This window comes from Lepidochelys kempii, chromosome 7 (assembly GCF_965140265.1).
Source record: "Lepidochelys kempii isolate rLepKem1 chromosome 7, rLepKem1.hap2, whole genome shotgun sequence".
In the NCBI taxonomy this organism is placed as follows: domain Eukaryota; kingdom Metazoa; phylum Chordata; order Testudines; family Cheloniidae; genus Lepidochelys; species Lepidochelys kempii.
In genome coordinates this window covers 120509637-120534976 of record NC_133262.1, presented here as the reverse complement: position 1 = coordinate 120534976, position 25340 = coordinate 120509637, and the positions used below count along the sequence as shown (strand labels likewise).

The window sequence follows — 25340 nt, the reverse complement described above, 5'->3', positions numbered from 1 at the left end:
ATCGGATGCAACTGTAGCTCACGAAAGCTTATGCTCAAATAAATTTGTTAGTCTCTAAGGTGCCACAAGTCCTCCTTTTCTTTTTATAAAAAATATGCACAGTTTAGTGGCTAGTTCTGCCATTAGATGCTACCAACTAGATGCATAGCCATTCTTAAATTGAATTTTAAATTGGGCAAGTGGAGTTCTGTTTTGGGCTGTTTGCTCTGCAACAGAAGACCAAAAATTGAACACAATATTGAAGTGGTGTGAGGAATAGACATGTGTCTGTCTGTCTCTCACTTACTTCCTTTTAAAAATTATTTGGTCCTCTGATTTTCCCTTTATGGACTAACTATCCATATTTTCTGCCTCTCAAAGCCCTTTCCCCCAATCATGCTGCTTTATTTTCATTTTTTTCCCTCCATATTCTCTTTTCTTTACTCTTCATATGATTTCATTTAGCTTTGACTTTAGGAAAATCTAATTGCTCCTGTCTTTGCCCTTTTGCACTTCTGTCCTTCTTTCCATGGGATATTTTTTGGCCTCACCATGGGCATAGCGGGTGGTAACGCTACCTCTTGCCTGTTCTGTCAGGCCTGCCCCAAGTAGAGATGGCTTCCCACGGGGGCTCATTTTCAGGCAGTATCTCCCTCGCCGTGAGGGAGAGTTGCCGTGAGATGCCCAGGGCCAGTTTTGTCAATGAAACATCCAGAACCGTGCTAGCATTTGGGGTGGACAGTAGCCCAACTGGGAAGCTGAGCGAGTGTCAAATGGGGACAGGGGTATAATTATTCACCCAGCTGCATGACTTTGATGCTGCCCCTATGTCACTGAATAACCAGCTACCTGGCTTGGGGGAGATAAGGGTGTCCCCCTGGTTTGCGGGGCACTGCATGATGCTGGGGAGGGCTAGAAATAAACCCCCAATATTCCCCCTCTAGGTATTTTGAAATCCCCTCCCTGCCTCCCAACTCAGCCTGGGCCAGGCAGCTCCACAACCCTCCTCCCCCCGCCCCCGCCCCATGTGTGTGCACACGCCCTGCCCCCTTCCCCTCTCTTCATTCCCGCCCGCCCGCCCGCGAGTCGAGACTTTCCCGCCTCTGGCCACGCCCAGCCGGTGGCCACTCCGCAGAGCGGGATGTGAGTTTCTCTTCGCGCGCCCGACCGCACGCCGTGTCTCTCTCCCCCTGGGAGCTGACGGGCGGCCTCGGGATCTCTCTTTCCTACACGCGCCCGACCGCTCCTTCCTCTCCGCGCCCCCAAGCCCGGCCCCTCCCCCCCTCGAGCGGGAGATTGGACTGGAGCCATTTTAACCCGACCGAGCGAGCGTCAGGCCGCAGCGTCAGGCGGGGGGGGGGGGCCCCGCTGAGGAGCGTGAGGTACCGAGGGGAAAGCCCCTCCCCCCCTCGCAGCGGAGGGGGTCACGTCAGCCACCCCTCCCCCATTGCCTGGGGGTCGGGCCCCAGCTACCGGGGGGCTAGTCCAGCCCCTTCGAGTCCCACCTCCGCGTGTTCAGGGTGGGAGGGGCCCGGGTTAATGGGGTGATTCCCCCCACACCCCAGCACTGGTATTGCCTGGGAGGGGGCTGTGCCCCACAGGGGATGGCAGCTTGGGGGGGTTACCCCGTGTTAATGGGGTGATTTCCCCCCACACCCCAGCACTGGTATTGCCTGGGAGGGGGCTGTGCCCCACAGGGGATGGCAGCTTGGGGGGGTTACCCCGTGTTAATGGGGTGATTTCCCCCCACACCCCAGCACTGGTATTGCCTGGGAGGGGGCTGTGCCCTCCAGGGGATGGCAGCTTGGGGGGGGCAGGGGTTACCACGTGTCAGACGAACTGCTGAGAGCACTGACCCTGCCTATGGTCTGTCCCCTAGCTCTGCCTTGGTTAATCAGGGCGCAAAGCTCGCTGAGCATGAAATGACAGTAATAACTATCTCTGATAATATGTTTGTCCACTGTGTATCTCAAAGCTGTTCACAAGGTAAACAGCATTACCTCCATTGTGCCATAGGGCAAACTGAGGCACAGAAGGGACTAGCCCAAGGCCTCACTGGGAGTCAGTGGCAGAGCTGAGGAAAAGCTACTGCTCCCCTACTTCCCAGTGGTTTCATTTACAATGGAAGAAGCTGTTTTTATATGTTAAATGGTGTTTTTGCATGGGAATAAAATTGATCCTGATTCATAAGGGGAGGATTCTCACTGTGCAGGGCAGAGTTGCAGAGACCTGTGGAGAAGTGCAATTACAGATTGGAAATTTTGGAAATTCCCTTGGAAATTTTTTGTTAGTAGAATAAATTATTTCCTGAAGAAAACTAACCTGTGTAAAGGCTAACTGAGCCATTGGATTTCAGAAAGACTGAGAGCTCTATTGAAGGCTGTTTTCAGGTTTTAAAATGTTCTGTTGCTTAGTGGGGAGAGACTCACTACTTATCTGTGAAATATTGTATAGGTGTGATGTGAATTTTTCCTAGCCTCTTGCTCAAACTATGAAGTAACTTACTGCTATGCTCTGAAAATAACTTATCACTGTTACATTCTGAAAATGCATTTTCAGAATGTATTAGTTGCTAAGACACATGATTAACAGCCTTTTAGAAAATTAACCTAAAATAGAATGCTATGTGCTGAATCTTGAATGACAAGGTAACATGGATTTGATTTAGCAGTAAGACAAATAAGGGCTAATACTTTGTCTATGCAGCCATGCAGACCTGACTTGGATTCCCTTGTAGCTCATTCTTTGAGACCGTAAGGTTTTGGAGAGCTGCAGCTTTGGTGCCCTCAGCCTGTGGGGAGATAGTACCTCATGTAATCTTACACTACTCATGTAACTTGTTTAAATATCCTTAATTTTAAAAGGCTTCTCTATTCTGTTTGTAAACTGCTAATATCAGTCTCTAGGCATTGGAAGGCATAACTGACAACTTCCCAGCTGCATGTTGGGCATTAGCAGGTGGTTCAGAAATGCCAAACTAAATTGAAGAGACAAGGTGGGAGAGTTAATTTTTTTTTTCTTTCACCAACTTTTCTTGTTCTTCAGAAGAAGAAAACTTCAGAAGAAGTTGGTGCAATAAAAGATATTACCTCACTAATCTTGTCTCTCTAATATCGTCCGACACAGCTACACTACACTGCATAAACTAAATTAAATGTTGTCAAATCAATGTAAAGTTGGTATGTATGGAGAAGTACTACTTACCATGTTAATCGGTGTGCTTTGATGAGCAAATTGGGGCATCTTCATTTTAATCTAAAAATTCCATTTACTTGAGTAATACATTTATCCATGGGGCATGCCTACAAGGATCACACTTCAAAGAAGATACTAGATTATTTTCAGAGCTCCTGTATATATAATTATTGTTTTATTTTTTTAATAATCTTAATTGCTTGTACAGTAGAACAATAAAAATCCTGTGGCTCTTAGCAACCTTTTATCTCTAAGTGAGAAATGGCCAAACCAAGATACTGATTCTTCAAGGCCTTACTCATAGGAGTAATCCTTACTCAGACAAGTAGTAAGAATTGCTCAAGTTTTGAAGTCGATGGGGTGTCCGTTTGCAGTGAGGATTATGCATATGAGTAAGATATAGCAGGATCTAGCCTTTTCCGAGCATATGATAATAGATTCCATGTCTTTATAAATACATGCCACTCACTGCCTGTGGCGAGTTTGAGAGAGCCCACCAGTGTTGGTGCAAATGACAGAGGCTGATGATGGAGACTGGAAACCATATTAATTTTATATTAATTTTTCTTCTTTCTATGCAGTATATTATCTCTAATCCTACATTAAGACCAAAGAGACAAATAAATAGACAAAACTTAACAATAAAGGCCAAGTTTTGCCAACCTTCTACTGAATAGTACTGCCATTTGTCCTATTGCAGCGTTTCCCAAACTGTGTTCCGCACGATGTGAATAGGTGTTCTATGAAAGAATCGTAATTAAAAAAAAGCGTTTTTAAATTTTTTTTAATTCTAAATTTTGCATATTTGAAGCGTAGTTTACAACTCTTTTTGAGTGACTATAATTTAACATAAAACTTTTTCCGGTTATTGATAGATCTTGTATTGAATATCATGGCGTAAAATTATATTTGAGCATAAATAATGCAATTTTTAATTTGAAAATGAAACGACTACAAAATAATATTGTAAGTGTTCTGTAATAGGCTAAAAAGTGTTTCGTGGCCAAAGAAGTTTGGGAAACGCTGTCCTATTGTAATAAAGAGGGCTACTCACAGACCAATGTACGACTCCATGGAAATTAGGTTGGCAGAATAAGGCCCTATATAAACGGATGACTTTGGAAACTGAACAACTGGAAAATAGCCTAGTGTTGGTATTTTCTTACCATTGCTTTTAACTTGTTTCCCTGGCCACTTGGTGGTCCTGTTTCATCACATTCTAACCTTAAGCAGAGGGAAAAAAACCTGACTTATCAAGTTATATGTCTATTCTTCATATTAATATGTTTCTGTATTATTTCTACAGTATATTAACTTATTCTCGAGATGGAAACACCATTGTTAGACAAATCAACATCACTGTGCAGTACTCCAAAGGACTGTGGGACACTAGCTCCTCAGAGCAGTGGCTCAGGGAAAAAGGTATGAAAACCTTTTATATACCATTCTATTAGTGAGGTTTTCCCATTGTAGCTAGGTATTGCAACACCAATAGTGAGCAAACTTTACTTGATGTTTGGCGGTCTATGGAATACTTTGACAGAATATATGTGGGAACAGATAGTTTATGCCCAGAATTAAAATTAATGGGTAATGTTCTCTAAGTATGTGTGCTTTGATTATGACAGTGCTGCACACCCTGAATGCCGAGCTAAAAGCTGATAGAAACCTTATAAATACCTATAAAGATATTCAGGACGTTATTTAAACTCACTTTTTTAAAATCCTTCTTCCCATCTGTACAAAAGGCTCCAAGTCTCAGTTCTCTGGGCTCCAGCATATGCAGAATGGTGCTGCTGCTTCTGTATGTGTCAAAGTACAGGCAGAATAATACAATCACATTGCCCTTGCTCCAGCCCACTCTTCCCCGACCTTGCCCCCCTTTGCTCACTTAGCACTAGTTTAGTCTGTCACATCACAGTCTTACCACAGTTATAACAGCATTACCCTTCGCTGCATCTGACAGCTTTCCATGCTGACTTTCCTATCTGTTTTCACATCATACCTGAAATCAAATTGGTATTATTTAACTCTAAGTTTGGAGCACAGCTTGTATGAAAAACTCTATGTAAAATAGAAATGCAATGTATTAGGTCTTATGATGTTCAGCTCTACATTGCCTATTCCTTCTCTGATGTAATGCCCCTGCATGAGCCGTGTTAGTGATGTTAAATTGACCATGGCACACATTAAAACAGGGGCCTGGCCAGCATAGGCAGATTGTGATATGTGTCTTTTAACTATATTGTTTAAATATTTTATAAGGATATAAAATAGTAGGCAAAGATCTTCAAGGATAACTAGTGATTTTTGAATTCAGTGACTTTGGGTTTTCAGAAAGTGCTGAGCACCCACCTTCTGAAATTAAGCCCTGTAAGGTACCTCAGATTAGTCACTCTAACACTGAGGCACTCAAAACCATAACCACTCTAAAATGGTGGCCTTGGTCTTTAAAAAGCAGTTTGGAATATAAATGTCTCTTGGCCGCAAGCCTGACACTTATTTGATTCTTCTGATGACCATGTCTGAGGTCCAGTGATGTTCAATGGTTGATGTAGTAGAAATAGTGGTAATGCTTGTTTCAGATAGAACAGAAATCTGAGGACTGGCTACCTGGGATAACCATTACAGCTGGAGAACTGCAACAGTGGAAGATGCCTATTATTATTTCTGGGGGAATGCTGGGCCAAAAAATTAAAAGCGTTGGGCCAAAAAAAAAAAAATTCTGTGCACAATATTTAAAAAATTCTGCATATTTTATATGTCAAAATAACACAATATAATAATGCCAGTTTCAGTTATTTTGGTAATTTATTTAAAAATACCTGTTAGCAAGCAGGTCTGTAATAAAAGAGACAACAAAAAAGATTCAGGAAAATTTTTTTGATAAATAGATTCCTTACTAGGCATATTAATACAGAACTTTGAGTAATAATTCATTTAAACTACAATACAGAAACGTATTTCCCTCACCCCTCAGAAGCAGTGCAAAGGCTTGGGGGAGTCAGGGTAATGGAGGAGCTAAGAAAAAGGGAAGTAATTGCTGGGAAGGAGCCTGGGAATAAAACTGGAGGGTTGCTGGGTGTGGGTGGGAGAAGTATGGAACAGTTTTATTTGAGGGGGAGGGACTGTTAAGGAGTTAGGGAGCCTCCCTCATGCAGACCCTGGCTGACCCCTAGCATCTCCCTTTCAGCCAGGCATATCTGCACCCCCACTCCCATTCAGACCCTGGCTCAGTGTTATTGCCCCACTAGCTCCTATGCGCCCCACTAGCCCTTCTGAACCCCAGTCTGTGTAAACACCCCCACCCGCCAGCAGCACCACTCTGTCTCCCCTATATTCTGTGCCTTCTCACCTGGCTTCATGGGCAGAGTGCTGCGAGAAAGGCAGCCTCTGCTCCCTTCTTCTCCACAGCTGGCTGCTCCAGCCTGTGAGCCAGCTGCCTTCTCTTCTGGCACATCAGCCCCTGTTGGGTGAAAGGTATAATTGCAGCGTGACCTCTCTTGCGGCTTCCCTTCACCTCCCCATCAGCGTCAATTATTCTTCAAGGGACCTTAACTCTGTGCTTGCGCAGTGGTGCAGAATTTCCCCAGGAGTATATTATGTTTGAATTAGTTAACTTAAATTACTTTAAATTAATTTAGTATGGTTCAAAGCTTTCACCCGTACACATGTTGAGTAGTACTTTACTGTGCAAGTAGTCCCGTTTGGATTTTGAGTGCTACCCAATTTGAGTCAGGGTGGCAAAATCAGGCTCATAAGAAGAATATATGTTGAATTGATTTTTAAAGCAGTATTTAGATATATCTGTGTTTACATTTAGTGAGGCAGCTTTCTTTCCTGCAGAATAGACCTGCAAGAATTTTCCTAGTAGAAAACACTTGAAAACAGTTTCAAAGCTACTATAAGCTGAATTCTATCATTTAATTTTTTGTTTAGTACTTACAGATTTGTGTTTTTTCCCTTAAACAAAAAAACAGGGGATCTGCCTTACAAATAACTTTGAAATGCTTGACTTGCAGTGCTGTCCAGTGGAGGAAAGGATTCCTTCAGTCCTACTTTGCATCATTAACTGGTCATGTAGGCAGAGGTTTCTTTAAAAAAATTATTATTGGTTTTTATTTCCAGAAACTTATTGATTTACTTCTTTATAATTATATTTATAGTGATTGTACTACCAAATATATCACATTGTAGTTTTCTTTTAACTATTAATTTTCCTACTTTGGGGAGTTCATGCTAGGCTTTATATTTGGAAAGTACATAGCACATTGTGAGCAATATTGAAACTAAAAGGTGGGGGGAAATTACAAGGCTGTGCTATTGATCCAGTAGTTATCTTGAGTTCCCTCTAGTTCTGAAGCCTCCAGGAGTAGATTTCCATGCTGAGATTTTTTTACAGTGATGTTAACATACTGACCTGTAACAGTTTCTAAATTTTGACAATTAGGATAGTTGTAGTAGACAATTAGGATAGTTGTACTTCCTTAAAGAAAATTCTCCTGGAGTCATTGAATAAGGACAGCAGGATTTAGTCCTGAGAGATGAAGTGAGGAAAATTGGAGCCACAACTCTTTCTTACATCTAGCTGCTGAGAGAGTGTGTGTAGGTATACATGAGAGGAGGAAGATAACTGCTCAGTCACATTTGTGAAATATGTAGTGGTAATTGTGAAAATTTACATTATAGTGGGGTTTACATATACTGTAAAAATTGAACTGGTAAACTTACTACTTATATTAAAGTCACTTCTGTTCTTACTTCTCCCAAATAAACAGTTTATATTAGCCAAAATATTGTTTGATTTTTTTTGTTCCTTTGTCCTTTTCTTTAGCCAATGAGCACAACTCTTAAGGAGCGATTAAAGAAAGCAAGACGTTCGTTTAATTCCAGTTTCACTGTGGCAAAACGCCTTAAAGTAGATATTGAAGAAAAAGATTACAGTACTTCTGAAGAAGGGGCTCTGTTGGCAAAAGGAGCCTGTTCTAGATTACAAGATAGTTGTGAAATCCTGGAGAAGAACTGTGCTGCAGATATAAGTTTGAGTAGTCCTTTACAGGAGAGACATTGCTGTAGATTTGTTCAGAATTCTCCACACTCTGTGGTGTTGGGGGCTGACCTTAGTCAACAAGAACTACTGGAGGAAAAATTAAGATTGCTGAAGCAGGTCCAAGAGAAGGAAGAGCTGCTTCGAAGACTCAAACTGGTCAAGATGTACAGGTCCAAGGTGAGAAGAGTTTCTGAATAGGTCACACTATCTCAGCTCTAAATCTTTTAATGTTTTTTTGAAATGGTGCCAGGCAAGGGACAATATCAGGGCAAATTTTGGTTCTGTAAAAAGACATTTTTATAAATTCCTAAAACCAGCAGAAATTAGAGCTAGTCAAAAAGCAGGGAAGAAAGTTGGTTGATTTATTTATTTTTGTTTTTCTGTTTTAAATTTAATTTCAAAATTCAAAAAATTGTGACCAACTCCAGTAGAAATGTTTCTCTGTGTGTTCTTTTAAATTCTATTGGAAAAATATTTTTTTAAAACGAAAACATTCCTTAGTAGTGTTTCAAGCCTAAAGATTGCAGCATTGGGCTAATACATGAGAACCTGAAATTGAAACTGATGAGAAACCAAAATGAGACTGTTCTGTTTTCATCATCCAAACTAAAAGAAATGCAATAAAAAATAATGCAAAATAATGTAGCTCTTTAAGAATGACTTTTAAACCTGATGTTTACTTCAAATACATCTTTAACTGTTCTTGACCTCTGTCTTTTATTGTGAAAAGTGTTCGCACTTGACTGGGAGACTACCAATGCTTATCTACACTAGACAAAATTGGATGTGCAATTTACTAACAGTACAGCTCTACTAATAGAAACAACCACAGACAAGGCACTGGCCCTTTTTTTCCACCATGTTAGGTTCTTGGGTCTGAATGCTGCCAATGTTGATGCAGCCCTAGGTATTGCTGAAAACAGTGTTGATTCACGAGATAGCACTTCTCTGTTCGATTACAACTTAATTTGCCATCATTGTTAGTGGATATTGTACTGCTGAAAGTGCAGAGATCCTATATGTAGATGATAAAGATCCATGCAACTTTTTGTAGGAGATGAGGGGTCAAATTCTAATTCACTTAATTACATTCTTCATACCTAAGCTTCCACATAGTTTTAAGTGGATGAGCTGTTTTCCCACTTCTTGTCCTGGACAGCACCACTACAGAAGTAATTGTTGCATTCCACTCCAGAGGAGGCAGAAATTCTCTCTGCATATAGCTTTCTATTGTAATTGTTTTGGGGCGCCTTCAGTTAACTAAGTTATATAAATATCTGTAAAGTTCCAAGTATTATTTTTCTATAATTTCTGCAACTCAGTAAGTAACCTTTCCCCCCACCGTTTCAGAATAACCCATCAGAATTGCAGTCTTTGATAACGAAATGGAGATGCAGCACCCAGTTGATGCTTTATGAACTCCAGTCAGCTTTGTCTACAGATGGCAGTAAACTGAGCCTCACTCTGTTGATAGACAATTTTGGATTAGAAGACAAGTTACTACACTACAGCAGAGCAGAAGACGACTTTACAGATATGTAATTTACCATTACAAAGGTCTCGGTTATAAAAAAAAGTCTTCAGAAAAGATTAAATATCAACTGATTGCATCATAAGTATTAAACCATCATGATAGTTTGTTTCAGTAGTGGATTGTTGTAATAGACTGTGCTTATGTAGTTTTCTGGAAAGGATTATCTCTTGACTTATATGATAGAAACTTATTTACTGAGAAAATTGCCATTAGTGAAATATGAAAATGAAATCTAGTAATATTGTAATTAAGCAGCGGGCTGTATCTTCTCATATCATTTTTACACTGTACATTCTCGTTTGATATAATGGGGTCAAGTTAACTGTTTTTTTTCTAGTTAAGACTAAGATGTTGAGGAATTCAACACATACATATTCTGGAAGTTTCTTCAGTTTGCCAGTCAATTGATGCGACCTTTCTAAGGGTTAAGTTCAGGTGTAATCACATTGCATATTCTCAATTACTGAAGCATATTGAGTTTTTGTGCATGGCTTTATTTCTTGTGATACGAGAAGCAATACATATTCTATGGTGCTTAACAAAAACAGAACTGTGTCTAATATGTTTAAATGGCTGCATTTAATTGACATTTCTGCAATTATTCTTAGTAAATCCCAAAGCCATTTTCATCTTTTTAGGTTTTAGTTCCAATTTGTGAGTGGTATTTTATTATGTTAATTAGAGATTGTGAGAGAAATTGATTCCCTGTTGATTATCTCCTCCTTGACAATCCATTTATTTTAGCTACTTTCTTTACTGAATTTCTTTTTTTACTTTGAAACACTTTTCATCCAGTGTAAGTTTATAAGAACCCCAGCTGCCCCCCATACCTCCAGAATGCACCGATTCGTTGTACACATACAGATTCCTAATCTGCTGTAACTTTGTTTTATTGTACATGTGACAATCTATACTCCCTTCCTCAACACTGAGACACTTCTGATGTACCTGCAGGGAAATCGGGAAAAATCTGAATTTAGAAGTAGCATATTTTTGTTTTGCTGTTCCAGATTACCATGCTCCTGTTTATCAGGTGACACTAGACCTAAATTCTGCAGCAAAGCCCTCTTGGGTAGAAGGTGAATTTTACTGCTAACTGGGAATTTATATAAGCAGTGTTTATTATTAAATCATTTGATAATCTGTGTAGTTACCAAAATGAAAAAGGGACTGAAACAGTGTCTTGGGTAAGAAGATGGGGCATCCAGAAGGGATTAGCTGCCCTCCTAGGGCTCTTCGGTTCTGCTAGATTGGAATTCAACCCCTGCCTCCTGATGAGGACTTGGTACGAGGTAAGAAATCTGGGAAGAACCATGGAGGGGTAGTTAGACTACTTATGAATCATAGTTAAAATGATAAAGCAATAAACAGAAGTCAGATCTAGAAGGAGGCAGCAAAAGCAATGGAGAAGTTTTAATAACAAAAGTAGTATTTCCTAAACAAAAGTATTAATGCTGTTAGTGATGTCACCTTGGAATGGGGCTCTGACTTGAGGCATATTTCCTAGGAAAGATGAGGGAAGAAACAATTTAGAACAGGTGGGGGGAAATTGTAATGGCAGGAAATTCCTGTGCAGGTCCATCTTAAACCACATGGTAGAATTTACTAAAGGTTCCTCTTTTCCTTATCTGCTTCCCATCTCTTTTGCGGGGAGAAGTGGTGTGAGAAGAAATTTCATGCCAACACATCTGAAGTTGGACTCCACTAGTGGGGCATACAGTAGAAACTGTTTAAGAAGAGTTCAGTAGGGTAGCTCTAATGAGGCTTATTTAATCTACAGACTGAGATTTATTTTTTTTTAAATACAGTGAAGTGGAATAAAATTTAAGAGCAGAAATAAGATGATCTAATAATGGTTTAAAAAGGAAAAGATGTTCAACTCTTTAGGATTCAAAATTATTAACAGCGTATGTAGACTTAAATTGTATCTTCCAGAATTTAAGAGTTTTGAAAAACAGTTGATACTTCACTTACACAATTCTGAACGTGGAAGGCTTGGTATCATGTCAATTACAGCAGTTGAAAAAACTGCTCTCAGCACTGTTTTTATGTGTCTTTTTCCTGTGATGACAGATGTTGACCTGTTCAGTGTGCGATGGCATCAACTAAGGAGGTAAAATACGGGATCCTGAACTCAAGACTTGGGAGTTAAATGAAGCAGTAGTGTTTTTTTTTTAATTATATAATCAAGGTAAAGTGCACCTAATGCTGCCTGTTATGATGGTATCATGTAGCAATGATGATGATCTCTTTTTTAAAATAATCAGTATATTTGTGATTTCATTCAACATGTATACTAGTAATTTGATTTTCAACAAAACTATTTTTAGTTATACTACTTGACAGTTTTGCCCTATATCTTTTTCTTAAGTAAATACAATTCAGGGTTTCCTGAATTGCTTCCATTCTTCAGCATCATAGGAACATACATTGCTGACCACAGAATACACAAGGTGACTATGTTGTTCAAAACATCTGTTTCTATAGTAATAAACACGTGTCTGTCATTAAGCTGTGAAATCATAAATTCCAGTTTTACAACAGGCACACCAGAATTGGGTATAAAATGTACAAAATAGCTTTCATACTCAGTCTAGTAAAATATTTTAAAATAGTAAATAAAGGAAGAAATCAATTCTTTTGTGGAGAGATGTATCTACGGTAAGCAAAGGAGATAAGCAATGATGAACTCATATGCGTTCATGTTGGTGGAAGTACGCTTCTGCTAATATTCTGTTTCAAAAAGGGCAGGAAATGTTCTCATTCTCAGCCTTTCAACTTCTGCCTGAAGAACTGCAATCTCCTGGGCCTGTTCTTTTGCAAGATCCACTAGCTGTCGTCGCTGCACAATATCTCGGTAGTGGTCCTTTGCAGCTTTTTCAGAAATCAGCTGTGTGTCTGTGCAAAGCAAAATATCAGAAATAGTTCATATCAGAAAAAAAACTATTGTTGTAGGCCCTGCCCCAGGGCATATATTATTTCAGTGACAAGTATTGTACAGTCTGGGGTAAACTTTCAAAAGAGCTCACACTTGGGGACAAATTTTTGCTCTTGCAATGTACTGCTACTTCTGTTTTGCCCAGGCACAAATGGTGAGAGGAGGAGGGATGAATTTATTTTTTAGAGAGGACAAAGGCATTGTACCAAAGTCTCTGCTGATGCAAATGGGAGTAGTTTTACGACTTCAGTGGAGTTTCATAAACTTATACCAACAACAGTTAATTAACTTGAGTTACAACAGGAGCAAAAATCTCAAGTCTAGACATCTCCTTAGTGTCTGATGGATACTGAAATAGCTCTCTTAGGCAGGGCAATACCAGCTGTGTATATGTAACATACAAAAAATCTGCTGCTGGCAGTGTTTTGTCCCTGTAGTGCTGCTGATGGAGAGTAGAACTGACCAGCTTTGGAGCTGTATTTTATGAATGTCTTTTACTTGTGACCTAGAGCGTGCTATAGAATGGGACTCACCAGCTGCTTCAAAGATGTGCCGCCTTTCTGAAACAGACACAAGCATTTCTTGCAGCTCCTGGCTGAGTTTGTAGTTTGCTTGTTCCTTTAGACAGATGCGCTTCTCCAGATCTTTAAATACTTTCTGACGGTTCTTCACATTCTTCTTGTGCAACTGTCCATTTCCAGTTGAATAAAGCAAATATGAGACTTTAATAAAGCTGCCTGAACAAACTTTATATGGAAATCTATCAACTAAAACACCACCTTGGGGCTCAGTTTGCTTTTATATTTGGCTAGTTGGTACAATGCAACTTTATTTTACATAGCACCTTTCATACAAATTGTATCCAAACATTCTTTATGGAGTATCAATGTAACCACTAGCAGACAGGAAAAAGCTAAGAAGTATGGGCCAGCTGGAAAGAGACTTTAAGATGAAACTTGAAAAGAGGTGTAGTCAAGGATGCAGAGATGCAGGAGCACTATCTCAGATTGCAGTAGCTACAGAGAAAAAGACTCGTCTGCCAATTTTGGTGAAATTGTGTGAAAGGATGGAGAGGAAGGCGGAAAATGCTAAAGCTGGGAGGAGGAGCATAGGGAGACAAAGTCGGGGATGGTGTCAGTTATTGCACACTGGAGCAAGTCCATGGAATCTTTTAAAAACAAGGGCAATTTCTATTTGGATGAGCCAGTGGATGGGTGCTGTGCGCATGCTTCTTTGTACGTAGGCGAGCAGCACTATGCATGTGTAGGAGTGAGAGGCTGGATATGAGAAGCCCATAAAGAAAGCTGTTTCAGTACAGAAAGCAATAGGAGATGAAGACCTGAAGGAAAACTTGACTAGTAATGGAGCAGAGTGGAATACACACACAATGCTCTGCAGGTAGTGATATGCAGATCTGCAGACAAACGTGAGGAAGCACAGTTCGGTGTCAAGGATAATACCAAGGTTTTGGGCAATGGGAGGCTTAGTTGAGGAGGAAGGGAAGGAGTTGTGTTGAACAGTGCTACTCACAGGTTCATCTGTTCAATTACAACACATTTAGGCGGCTCCTTCACGGAGCCGTGAGCACGGGCATGTACCTGATGTTTCAGCACTCTCCCTGACACTTACCCCTTCTGCAGCATGAGGAAGACCCTGGCGTACATCTGCCTTGAGTGCGCCAGGTTGCAGCCCCTTTTCTGGCTCCTCCAGAACCTTCTCAGTTTCTGGCTGTACTTTTCCCCACAACTTCTGGTATTTGCACACCCCATGAAGTCGTGAGACCTCGTCAACCTCCAGCTGGGGAAGGAGCTTTTAGATGTGGGCGGGCTTCTGGCCGCCCTCCCCCAGGAACTGAATAGGTACAACACATTTTGGATTTACCTTATCCATCACACCAAGCGTCTGTTCCATTACTGAAACCTGTTGGGTGATGCGGCTGTCATAGTTTAGTACACTTAGGAACTGCAGAATAAAAAGAGAGAAATCAGACTACTGGGTATTTCAACCATTCCAAGATCCTAGGTTGGCAGTTAAGCTATATAAAGTTTAGAAAAAACATTTGTTTTAATCTTGGATAGCACAAAGCAGTTCTATAAACCATAAAATGAACATTTCTAAGATGATGTCTTAGACGCTGCTTGAATATTTGAGAACATTCTATTCAAGCATTCATTATGTCTAGCATTGTTAACCCTAATATACTCAGTGTGTCTGTTGTTAGAAGAAGCTCTCAAAATCTGTAATCTCTAAGAGTAAAGGTTTTAAAAGAAAGTCCAATGGTTTAGGTGACTAAGGCTCTGGAGGTTATGCGCTACGTAGCAAAGGTACACTTTTACCAGCCCTTCTCCCAGTGACGGAACCAGGCTGGCTAAGTCCATTTACACTGTATGAATTAGATGTGATATACTCCCCAAGTCATGTTCATGGGGGAGAATGCAAAATGTTTCTGCCTAATCTAGCTAGACAGAGACTAATGTCCCACGGAGCCCATAAGCACAGTTCTAACAGATGGTACCTTTTGAGAAGGAACGCTTTTTCTTTATGAAGTGACCACCTTATAGTTCTGAATTTTGTTAAATTATCTAGAAAAATTACTGTGAAAGTAAAGTATTAAAATCTTTCTCTGGGAGACACCAATAGGTAGCATATTGTTTCCAAGGATCTTGTTGTCAGGTGGGAAACAAAGTAGTCTTAAATAACTCATGACCAATAGCAATCAGATGTTTGTAGATGACTTGTCCACTTCCTGGTTCAGGTAAGCCTTTTTGGGATCACCCAAACAAATAGCAGCGCACTGTTGGTGATTTTGCTGCAGGAACTTTCCAGCTTACAGTCACCTTTTGGGTACCTGTTGGCTCTTTTGTTGGCATCAGTCCCCTTTTTGCACTTCTGAAGTCAGAAAATTCAAAAGTGGCTGCCTTTTTAAAAAAAAAAAAAAAAAAGCACACTAATAATGTTTTGATTTTCTGTGACATACCAAATGGAGGCACTTCAGAACTTTCATTGATGACCTCCTGAGGTCCCTTCTAACCCTGATATTCTATGATTCTATAAGATCAAGAATGTTTTATTTAAAGATGAATTACTAAAGGCTGTGAAATCCTGATTCCTTGCTTTAACTGCCAATATTGATACTCGGAAGTTTAGAACCAATTGTGCCTGCAGTTACACCTAGGCTTAACAAAATTCAATTTTTTTAAATAATTTTGACAATATCAGTGGCTATTGGACAGGATGGGCAGTGATGATGTCCCTAGCCTCTGTTTGCCAGAAGCTGAGAATGGGTGACAGGGGATGGATCACTTGATGATTCCCTGTTCTGTTTATTCCCTCTGGGACACCTGGTACTGGCCACTGGTGGAAGACAGGATATTGGGCTGGATGGACCTTTAGTCTGACCCAGTATGGCTGTTTTCATGTTCTTATCAAATTAAGTGAGGGGTTAGGGCAGCACTGATAGAAGTGCTGCAAGAGGCTCCCTGTATGGCTGGGGGGCCCAAGACACCCAAGTGCGGGGGAGGCTGTGGTCCCCATCCAGCAGAGCAGAGACCCCCAGCTATGGGGCATACCACCCTGCTGCTGAATGGCTGCTTCCTGGGGACAGTCCAGCATACTCCAATGCTGAGTAATTGAGTGGGCCCTGTGGGCCTAGTTCCAGGGCGGTCTGCACTTGCTGACTGTTATTGATGGATTTTTTTTTGAGAACGGGGGTTCTCTTTCTCAAAAAGAAAAGGAGTACTTGTGGCACCTTAGAGACTAACCAATTTATTTGAGCATAAGCTTTCGTGAGCTACAGATCACTTCATCGGATGCATACTGTGGAAAGTGTAGAAGATCTTTTTAGATACACACAAAGAATGAAAAAATACCTCCTCCCACTCCACTCTCCTGCTGGTAATAGCTTATCTAAAGTGATCACTCTCCTTACAATGTGTATGATAATCAAGGTGGGCTATTTCCAGCACAAATCCAGGTTTTCTTCCCTCCCTCCCCCCACAAACTCACTCTCCTGCTGGTAATAGCTTATCCAAAGTGACCACTCTCCTTACATTGTGTATGATAATCTAGGTGGGCCATTTCCAGCACAAATCCAGGGTTTAACAAGAATGTCTGAGAGGGGGAGGGTAGGAAAAAACAAGGGGAAATAGGCTACCTTGCATAATGACTAAGCCATTCCCAGTATCTATTCAAGCCTAAGTTAATTGTATCCAATTTGCAAATGACTTCCAATTCAGCAGTTTCTCGCTGGAGTCTGGATTTGAAGTTTTTCTGTTGTAAAATAGCAACTTTCATGTCTGTAATCGCGTGACCAGAGAGATTGAAGTGTTCTCCGACTGGTTTATGAATGTTATAATTCTTGACATCTGATTTGTGTCCATTTATTCTTTTACATAGAGACTGTCCAGTTTGACCAATGTACATGGCAGAGGGGCATTGCTGGCACATGATGGCATATATCACATTGGTGGATGAGCAGGTGAACGAGCCTCTGATAGTGTGGCTGATGTTATTAGGCCCTGTGATGGTGTCCCCTGAATAGATATGTGGGCACAGTTGGCAACGGGCTTTGTTGCAAGGATACGTTCCTGGGTTAGTGGTTCTGTTGTGTGGTGTGTGGTTGCTGGTGAGTATTTGCTTCAGGTTGGGGGGCTGTCTGTAGGCAAGGACTGGCCTGTCTCCCAAGATTTGTGAGAGTGTTGGGTCATCCTTCAGGATAGGTTGTAGATCCTTAATAATGCGTTGGAGGGGTTTTAGTTGGGGGCTGAAGGTGACGGCTAGTGGCGTTCTGTTATTTTCTTTGTTAGGCCTGTCCTGTAGTAGGTGACTTCTGGGAACTCTTCTGGTTCTATCAATCTGTTTCTTCACTTCCGCAGGTGGGTATTATAGTTGTAAGAATGCTTGATAGAGATCTTGTAGGTGTCTGTCTCAGGTCCAGTCCACACAAGAGATCCACTTCCTGGACACTACAGTGCTAATAAACGATGGTCACATAACCACCACCCTATACCGGAAACCTACTGATCGCTATTGCTACCTACATGCCTCCAGCTTTCACCCTGACCACACCACACGATCCATTGTCTACAGTCAAGCTCTGCGATACAACCGCATTTGCTCCAACCACTCAGACAGAGACAGACACCTACAAGATCTCTATCAAGCATTCTTACAACTACAGTACCCACCTGCGGAAGTGAAGAAACAGATTGATAGAGCCAGAAGAGATCCCAGAAGTCACCTACTACAGGACAGGCCTAACAAAGAAAATAACAGAACGCCACTAGCCGTCACCTTCAGCCCCCAACTAAAACCCCTCCAACGCATTATTAAGGATCTACAACCGATCCTGAAGGATGACCCAACACTCTCACAAATCTTGGGAAACAGGCCAGTCCTTGCCTACAGACAGCCCCCCAACCTGAAGCAAATACTCACCAGGAACCACACACCACACAACAGAACCACTAACCCAGGAACGTATCCTTGCAACAAAGCCTGTTGCCAACTGTGCCCACATATCTATTCAGGGGACACCATCACAGGGCCTAATAACATCAGCCACACTATCAGAGCCTCGTTCACCTGCGCATCTACCAATGTGATATATGCCATCATGTGCCAGCAATGCCCCTCTGCCATGTACATTGGTCAAACTGGACAGTCTCTATGTAAAAGAATAAATGGACACAAATCAGATGTCAAGAATTATAACATTCATAAACCAGTCGGAGAACACTTCAATCTCTCTGGTCACGCGATTACAGACATGAAAGTCGCTATTTTACAACAAAAAAACTTCAAATCCAGACTCCAGCGAGAAACTGCTGAATTGGAATTCATTTGCAAATTGGATACAATTAACTTAGGCTTGAATAGATACTGGGAATGGCTTAGTCATTATGCAAGGTAGCCTATTTCCCCTTGTTTTTTCCTACCCTCCCCCTCCCTTCCCCGGACGTTCTTGTTAAACCCTGGATTTGTGCTGGAAATGGCCCACCTTGATTATCATACACATTGTAAGGAGAGTGATCACTTTAGATAAGCTATTACCAGCAGGAGAGTGGGTGGGAGGAGGTATTTTTTCATGCTTTATGTGTATATAATAAGATCTACACTTTCCACAGTATGTATCCAGTGAAGTGAGCTGTAGCTCACGAAAGCTTATGCTCAAATAAATTGGGTAGTCTCTAAGGTGCCACAAGTACTCCTTTTCTTTTTGTGAATACAGACTAACACGGCTGTTACTCTGAAACCTGTCATTATGCATGGTTCTCTTTCTGAGTGTCAGGTGAAATTGACATTTACCAATGACTAATGATTTTAATTGAATCTTCCCAAGCCTAGTTACACCTGTACAACTCCAAAGACTTCAGAATTACACAAATGTCAAAGAAAAATTTAGTCCTTAAGGTTAAATTGCTGTCCTAGCTTGGGCTGGGTTTCCCTATAGATGTAGGACAACTGAAGAATACAAATAATGGTACAAACATGGGCAGCAGCTTTTCTCCAGATAAAATCTCAATTTCAGAGTTACTTACGAGCTGGCGATCGCGTGAAACATGCAGTTTTTGAATATCCCGAGCCTTCTGGTTTAGATCTTCCATCAGCATCTTCATTTTTTTATGTTCCCATTCCAGCTGAAATATCCCTTTAGAGAAGTCTTTACTTTCCACCATGCTAGCAATTTTCTTTTCTCCTTGAGCCTGAAAAAGATTAATTTTAGCATAATTTATGGATTACAGAATAATTTTTCCTGTAACAGGATGAACAGGACTTCTAATTTCAGTAATTTTAATGTGCTACATTGCAATCATTTTCAGAGGCTGGTGTCCAGACAGACTTCATGTCAAAAAAGCTAACAATGTTAGGAACCATTAGGAAAGGGAGAGATAAAACAGAAAATATCATAACGCCACTATATAAATCTCTGGTACACCCACACTTTGACTACTACATGCAGTTCTTGTTGCCCTGTTTCAAATACATACTAGAATTAGAAAAGATACAGAGAAGGGCAACAACAATGACTAAGGGTATAGAACAGCTTTGGATGAGGAGAGATTAAAAAGTCTGTCACTTTTCAGCTTGGAAAAGAGATGAATAAGGGGAGATATGATCAAGGTCTGTAAAATCATGAATGGTGTGGAGGAAATGAATAAAGAAGTGATATTTAGTCAGTCACATAATACAAGAACCAGGGGTCCCCCAATGAAATTAATAAGCAGCAGGTTTAAAACAAAAAAAAAGGAAGTACTTCTTCACACAATGCACAGTCAACCTGTGGAACTCATTGCCAGGGGATGTTGTAGAGGCCAAAACTCATAACCAGGTTAAAAAACAGATTAGATAAGTTCCTGGAGGATAGGTCCATCAAAGGCTATTAGCCAAGATAGTCAGGGATGCAGCCCCAGCCTCTGAGTGCCAGAAGCTGGGAGTTGATGACGGGATGGATCACTTGATGATTGCCTTGTTCCGTTCATTCCCTCTGAAACATGTGGCTTTGGCCGGTCAGAAGACAGGATACTGGGCTAGATGGACCATTGGTCTGACCCAGTATGGCCATTCTTATATTCTTTTTTATGGAACTTGTTGCCTGTTGCTGACACTTTAAATTAACGCTACTGCTTCAGCCTTGTATCACAGATGAGGGTGAAACAAATTGCAGTCAATAGCTATCTGTTCTCCCACCTTATATAAGTGCTGTGGCCCATGTTTTTAAAGGTATTGAGGCATTGCTGAGCTTAGCTTTGCAACACCTAACTGATTTAGGAGCCTGTCATTCTCAATGGTGATTTGGGAGCCTAAATCCCATCAACTGTCAATGGAATTTTGGCTCCTAAGTGCCTAAATCCTTTTTGGAAATGACGTTGAGGCTCCTAAATGAGGTAGGCATTGAAATGGTGAACTCAGCAATGCTTAAATACCTTTAAAAATGTAGGCCTAAGCATTTTTCCTCCACACATGCCAAAGGCGGCACACAAGCTGATCTTTAGTGGCACTCTGCTGCCAGCCAGGGTCCCAGCTGCCAGCCCCGCTCCGCCCACTGCTGGCCTGGATGGACGGAACCCCAGCTGAGCAGGGCTGGCGGCCGGGACCCCGGCTGGCAGGGGCTGGCAGATGGAACCCCAGACCAGCAGCGGGCTGAGCAGCTCAGCACACTGCCGGTCTGGGGTTCCGTCTGCCAACCGCGCTGCCGGTCTGGGGTTCTGTCTGCTGGCCCCTGCCAGCCGTGGTCCTGGCCGCCAGCCCCGCTCAGCCCGCTGCCGGCCCAGGGTTCCGTCCATCCAAGCCGGCAGCTGGTCTGGGATTCCGTCTGCCGGCCCCTGCCAGCTGGGGTCCCAGCCGCCGGCCCCACTCAGCCTGCTGCCAGTCTGGGGTTCCGTTGGGGGCCCCTGTAAATGTAAAATTTATTACTGGCACGCCAAACCTTAAATTAATGAAGACTTGACACGCCACTTCTCAAAGGTTGCCGACCCCTGCTCTACAATATTTGAACTTGTCCCAGTTTCAGGTATTTTGCAGTTACCACTGAAGGTTGTATGCAGTAGCAATAAAAAGCAAATTTTTATGCAGCTGGGATGGCAAGAAAATAACCTTTATTGTGAGTATGAAAAATGAAATGTGCCATGTATGATCCCACAATTTCACCTTTATATAAAAGGAGAATCGCTTAATTTTTGGAAGTTTCACTGTAACCCAACATTCAGTTACCTGACATGATTGCACAACTGGGGAATGTAGGAGTGGTGTATAGGATATTAATTCTCTATAAACAGCATGGACATAGTGCTTAAAGATGCTGCCTTTCCACTGATCAGGATTCCAGTGATCAGTGCTCAGGATGGTAGCCTTTATATTAGAGATGTTACAGAACTCATAATAGCTTCAAGGACCTTTCAAAACAAAGGTGACAGTTGAGCCCATTGGTATATGGAAGTGCATGAAAAGAGATTAAATCAGTATTACAGAGATGTCAAACGAGATAAAAGCTGCAGTCTCCAAAGGAAAATCCATTCATTTAAAGCCCTTAATTTCCTCCAGAAAATGTAAATTACCCGGATTGTGCAATTCAGTTCTTCAATAACACTCTTGTGAATGAGAATAGCATCAGTATAATCTGGTATTAGCTCAGCAGCACTCTCCAATTCCACCTGTCCTTGTTTAAGCAGAAACTGGATAGTCAAATCCAGTTGAAACCTCATCTTTTCCTCTCGTAGCCTAAAATTGCAGAGAATCAATAGTAGTTTTTAGTGATTGATAAAATGCTTGTATTTTAAATCTTCTCTATGATCAGAGGGTAACAGAAAGATTAGGAAATCATCTGAAAAACAGAAAGGGTCACTGCAATTTTCATAATTCTTTGGTTTGCTAATGACCAAATGCATGTTTCAGCAAGGGTTTGCTCCCTCACACCCTGTTTTCTCCTATTTGCTCCTACAGTGAGTGCTTCTTTCTACACAGACTGTGTTTTGTCTTCACTCCCAGGTCAAGCAGAAGTTATAAGGGAGAAAGACCCTACTGAACAAAGAAAAACTTTATCAATAATTGTAAAAGCATGACAGAAACCTCCCCCACCCTAGTCAAGTACATTTCTTTTTGTTTAATTATCTTGGAGTTTGTTCCCAAATAACACTCCCATTTCAAATGTGGTGAGAACCAGATGGTGTAGTAGCTGATAGAATAAGAAAAATACAGCATTACGTGTTTGAACCTCTCATTGAAGTCAAGGCTCTTTCAGAATTGGGCTCTATGTCTCTTAGATGAGTTTTAGAGAGAAGTGTGATACAGTACAGAACTGTACACTTCTCACTAGACTTAATTCTGTGTCAGCAGAGTGCTAAAGTGTAGATGAATGTGAATGTAAGAATAATAAGCAAAATTACGTATTGAGTTCATTTAAAATTTTTTCAATGTCCATCCTTATCTTATCATCATCATCAATCCTTTTCTGGAGAAAGGCCTGCATCTCTGCTAGCGTCAGGGCTTTCCGTTTCACCTAAACAAACAACATCACAACTACTTGAACACACTGAACTTTGCAAATACAGAGGAAAACCTTTTATGGTAGACAGACTTTTGCTCATTCTTCACAAGAACAGATATTTAAGATCTGAATGAGGGAGCTGGCTACCTTCCTGACTCCCATTAAAGTCTACGCAAGTCCACAATTGTAGTCCTTAGCTGCTCTTTGAAAGTTTACCCTTTACTGATGCATATTTTTTTCCTATGAAAGGAAGGTCTCATTTCCTTCTCACTTCAGCAAAGCAAAACGGATCTTAGCTACATCTTTGGATATTTAAGGTTTATATCTTGGTGACCTTAATTATATTAGTATAATAGAATATAATTTAATGTAATATATTAATATACCTTAACATCAATTAATAGTGTAACAGGGCTTTCTATCAACATGTTAGGATTTTCTCTTGATGCGTTAGGAAGGAAAAAGCATTCATCAGGGTAAACAAATGCAGCAGATTTACACGTAGGTTACAGATGCAGAATGGTAGGATACACCTTGATGGTTTGCTTTTGTTTTGGTGGGGATGGGGGAAGGAGAATGAGGAGGGATACTTTGAGACAGCTCCTACTTCCCACTTATTTTCTTTAGAGGAGAGCAGGATGTGGCTTCCTCGGAAGCCATTCATACTGCTCTGTATCTGCTGAAAGAGGGAGCTTTGCTAGAGTGTGATGACTACTCAGCTCATTCACACTCTGGAAGTGAGCTAGGGACTCACAGATCACCTACACTGTGCTGCCACTTGCTTAGTCCTCAGAACTTGATGCTCTAGGTTAAGATCCCAAAGCATCAAAGAGTATAAAACAGTAAATCAACAGCAAAATAAATCTGATGGAAATAGCTTGACGTACCAGCTGTTCGCTTTCCACTTTTGTTCGTCTAGCCAAACAGAAACGTTCCCAGACCGTCGGGTCTAATCCCTCAGGCATGTTTTCAGGGTCATCCATTTCATCTATGGCTTTCATTAAATGGGCAAGTGCCTCTTTGTAAGCTCTGGCTGAGCCTGGCCGATCTCCATAAGGGTTAGCAGTGTCAAGGTGCATCTTGATCTTCTGGGCTCTGGTGTCATCAACCATGGCATACATAGTAAAATAAATATTTTATCTTTCTTCTTACTTGCTACATAGAACAAGGTCTTGTAGCACTAAAAACGCTTCTCACCATTGTCTTAATCTCTTTCAGCATGCAACCAGGAAATATTATTTAAAAAACATAAAAAGGCATGTTTTGGGTGGTTATTTATTAATTATTATAATCATAGAATCCTAGAATATCAGGGTTGGAAGGGACCTCAGGAAGTCATCTAGTCCAACCCCCTGCTCAAAGCAGGACCAATCCCCAACTAAATCATTCCAGTCACGGCTTTGTCAAGCCTGATCTTAAAAACTTCAAAGGAAGGAGATTTCACCACCTCCCTAGGTAACCCATTCCAGTGCTTCACCACCATTCGATCCCTAGTCTGTAGTGGTACATGAGATTCTTCCGTCCTAAGTGCAGGACTCTGCACTTGTCCTTGTTGAACCTCATCAGATTTCTTTTGGCCCAGTCCTCTAATTTGTCTAGATCCCTTTTTATCCTATCCCTACCCTCCAGCGTATCTATCTCTCCTCCCAGTTTAGTGTCATCTACAAACTTGCTGAGGGTGCAATCCACGTCATCCTCCAGAAGATTTTCATAGAATATCAGAGTTGGAAGGGACCTCAGGAGATCATCTAATCCAAGCCCCTGCTCAAAGCAGACACAATCCCCAATTTTTTTTGCCCCAGATCCCTAAACGGCCCCCTCAAGGATTGAACTCACATCCCTGGATTTAGCAGGCCAATGCTCAAACCACTGAGCTAACCCTCCCCCTAACCAGCCTCAGCACCAACCCTTGGGGCACTCCGCTTGATACTGGCTGCCAACTAGACATGGAACCATTGATCACTACGCGTTGAGCCCGACAATCTGGCCACCTTATAGTCTCTCCACCTTATAGTCCATTCATCCAGCCCATACTTCTTTAACTTGCAAGAATACTGTGGGAGACTGTGTCAAAAGCTTTGCTAAAGTCAAGGAACAACACGTCCACTGCTTTCCCCTCATCCACAGAGCCAGTTATCTCGTCATAGAAGGCAATTAGATTAGTCAGGCATGACTTGCCCTTGGTGAATCCATGCTGACTGTTCCTGATCACTTTCCTCTCCTCTAAGTGCTTCAGAATTGATTCCTTGAGGACCTGCTCCATGATTTTTCCATTTTAAATAGCATATATAATGTGGGGAGAGGAGAAGATTGCTTTAAAATGTCTGTCAGTCATCCATATGATAGTTGGTCATCAACAATGGTTAATGACCATCGTCATTACAGAGGTGCAGTTTTAAAAACAGGTTAGTAATCAATGGCCTACTGCTAACTAAGATACTTCACAGAGCTTAGAAAATAGACTCTCCTCTCCCATCATAAAGTTAAAAACAATAACATGTAGAAAATGGTTTGAGTCAAAGGGAATTTTACCGTGGTCGGCGTTTGTAAAGTTTGAAAAGATGATCAATGTGATGCGCCGGAACATCAGAAAATTCCTTTTTAAAGCCACGTTCCAGAATCTAGCAGGAAAAATAATCAGCAAAACTTCAGCATGCAC

General features: G+C 41.3%; 3 protein-coding genes across 8 annotated transcripts in view; 1 reads left to right on the top strand and 2 right to left on the bottom strand.

Annotated features, from left to right (window-relative positions):
- COL17A1 (collagen type XVII alpha 1 chain) overlaps positions 1-10141 on the bottom strand; it is a 118130-nt gene extending 107989 nt beyond the window's left edge. The window contains exons 1-3 of the mRNA XM_073354444.1: positions 6530-10141; positions 4889-4976; positions 4341-4398 (exon numbers count right to left, since the gene is read on the bottom strand). The gene's annotated coding sequence lies outside the window, so the exon portion shown is untranslated. The remainder of the gene's footprint in view (positions 1-4340; positions 4399-4888; positions 4977-6529) is intronic.
- On the top strand, positions 1053-11561 carry SFR1 (SWI5 dependent homologous recombination repair protein 1). 2 transcript variants are annotated; one of them, XM_073354446.1, is made up of 4 exons: positions 1053-1122; positions 4481-4596; positions 8009-8401; positions 9575-11561. In XM_073354446.1, the coding sequence occupies exons 2-4, from the start codon at positions 4501-4503 to the stop codon at positions 9764-9766; spliced, it is 681 nt and encodes a 226-aa protein (XP_073210547.1). In that variant the 5' UTR covers positions 1053-1122; positions 4481-4500; the 3' UTR covers positions 9767-11561. The 2 variants fall into 2 exon arrangements, with proteins under 2 accessions (XP_073210547.1, XP_073210548.1); XM_073354447.1 differs by lacking the exon at positions 1053-1122 and adding an exon at positions 1143-1361.
- Positions 10232-25340, bottom strand: part of CFAP43 (cilia and flagella associated protein 43) — a 101154-nt gene continuing 86045 nt past the window's right edge. For 4 of the 5 annotated variants that reach the window (XM_073354439.1, XM_073354441.1, XM_073354440.1 and 1 more), the window contains 8 exons: positions 25214-25302; positions 23569-23776; positions 22581-22693; positions 21753-21915; positions 19236-19400; positions 14578-14658; positions 13230-13383; positions 10232-12656 (listed from right to left, as the gene is read on the bottom strand). In XM_073354439.1, the coding sequence (XP_073210540.1) occupies positions 12484-12656; positions 13230-13383; positions 14578-14658; positions 19236-19400; positions 21753-21915; positions 22581-22693; positions 23569-23776; positions 25214-25302 (1146 nt within the window). In that variant the 3' untranslated portion in view covers positions 10232-12483. The remainder of the gene's footprint in view (positions 12657-13229; positions 13384-14577; positions 14659-19235; positions 19401-21752; positions 21916-22580; positions 22694-23568; positions 23777-25213; positions 25303-25340) is intronic. The other variant, XM_073354443.1, reaches the window with a different exon arrangement.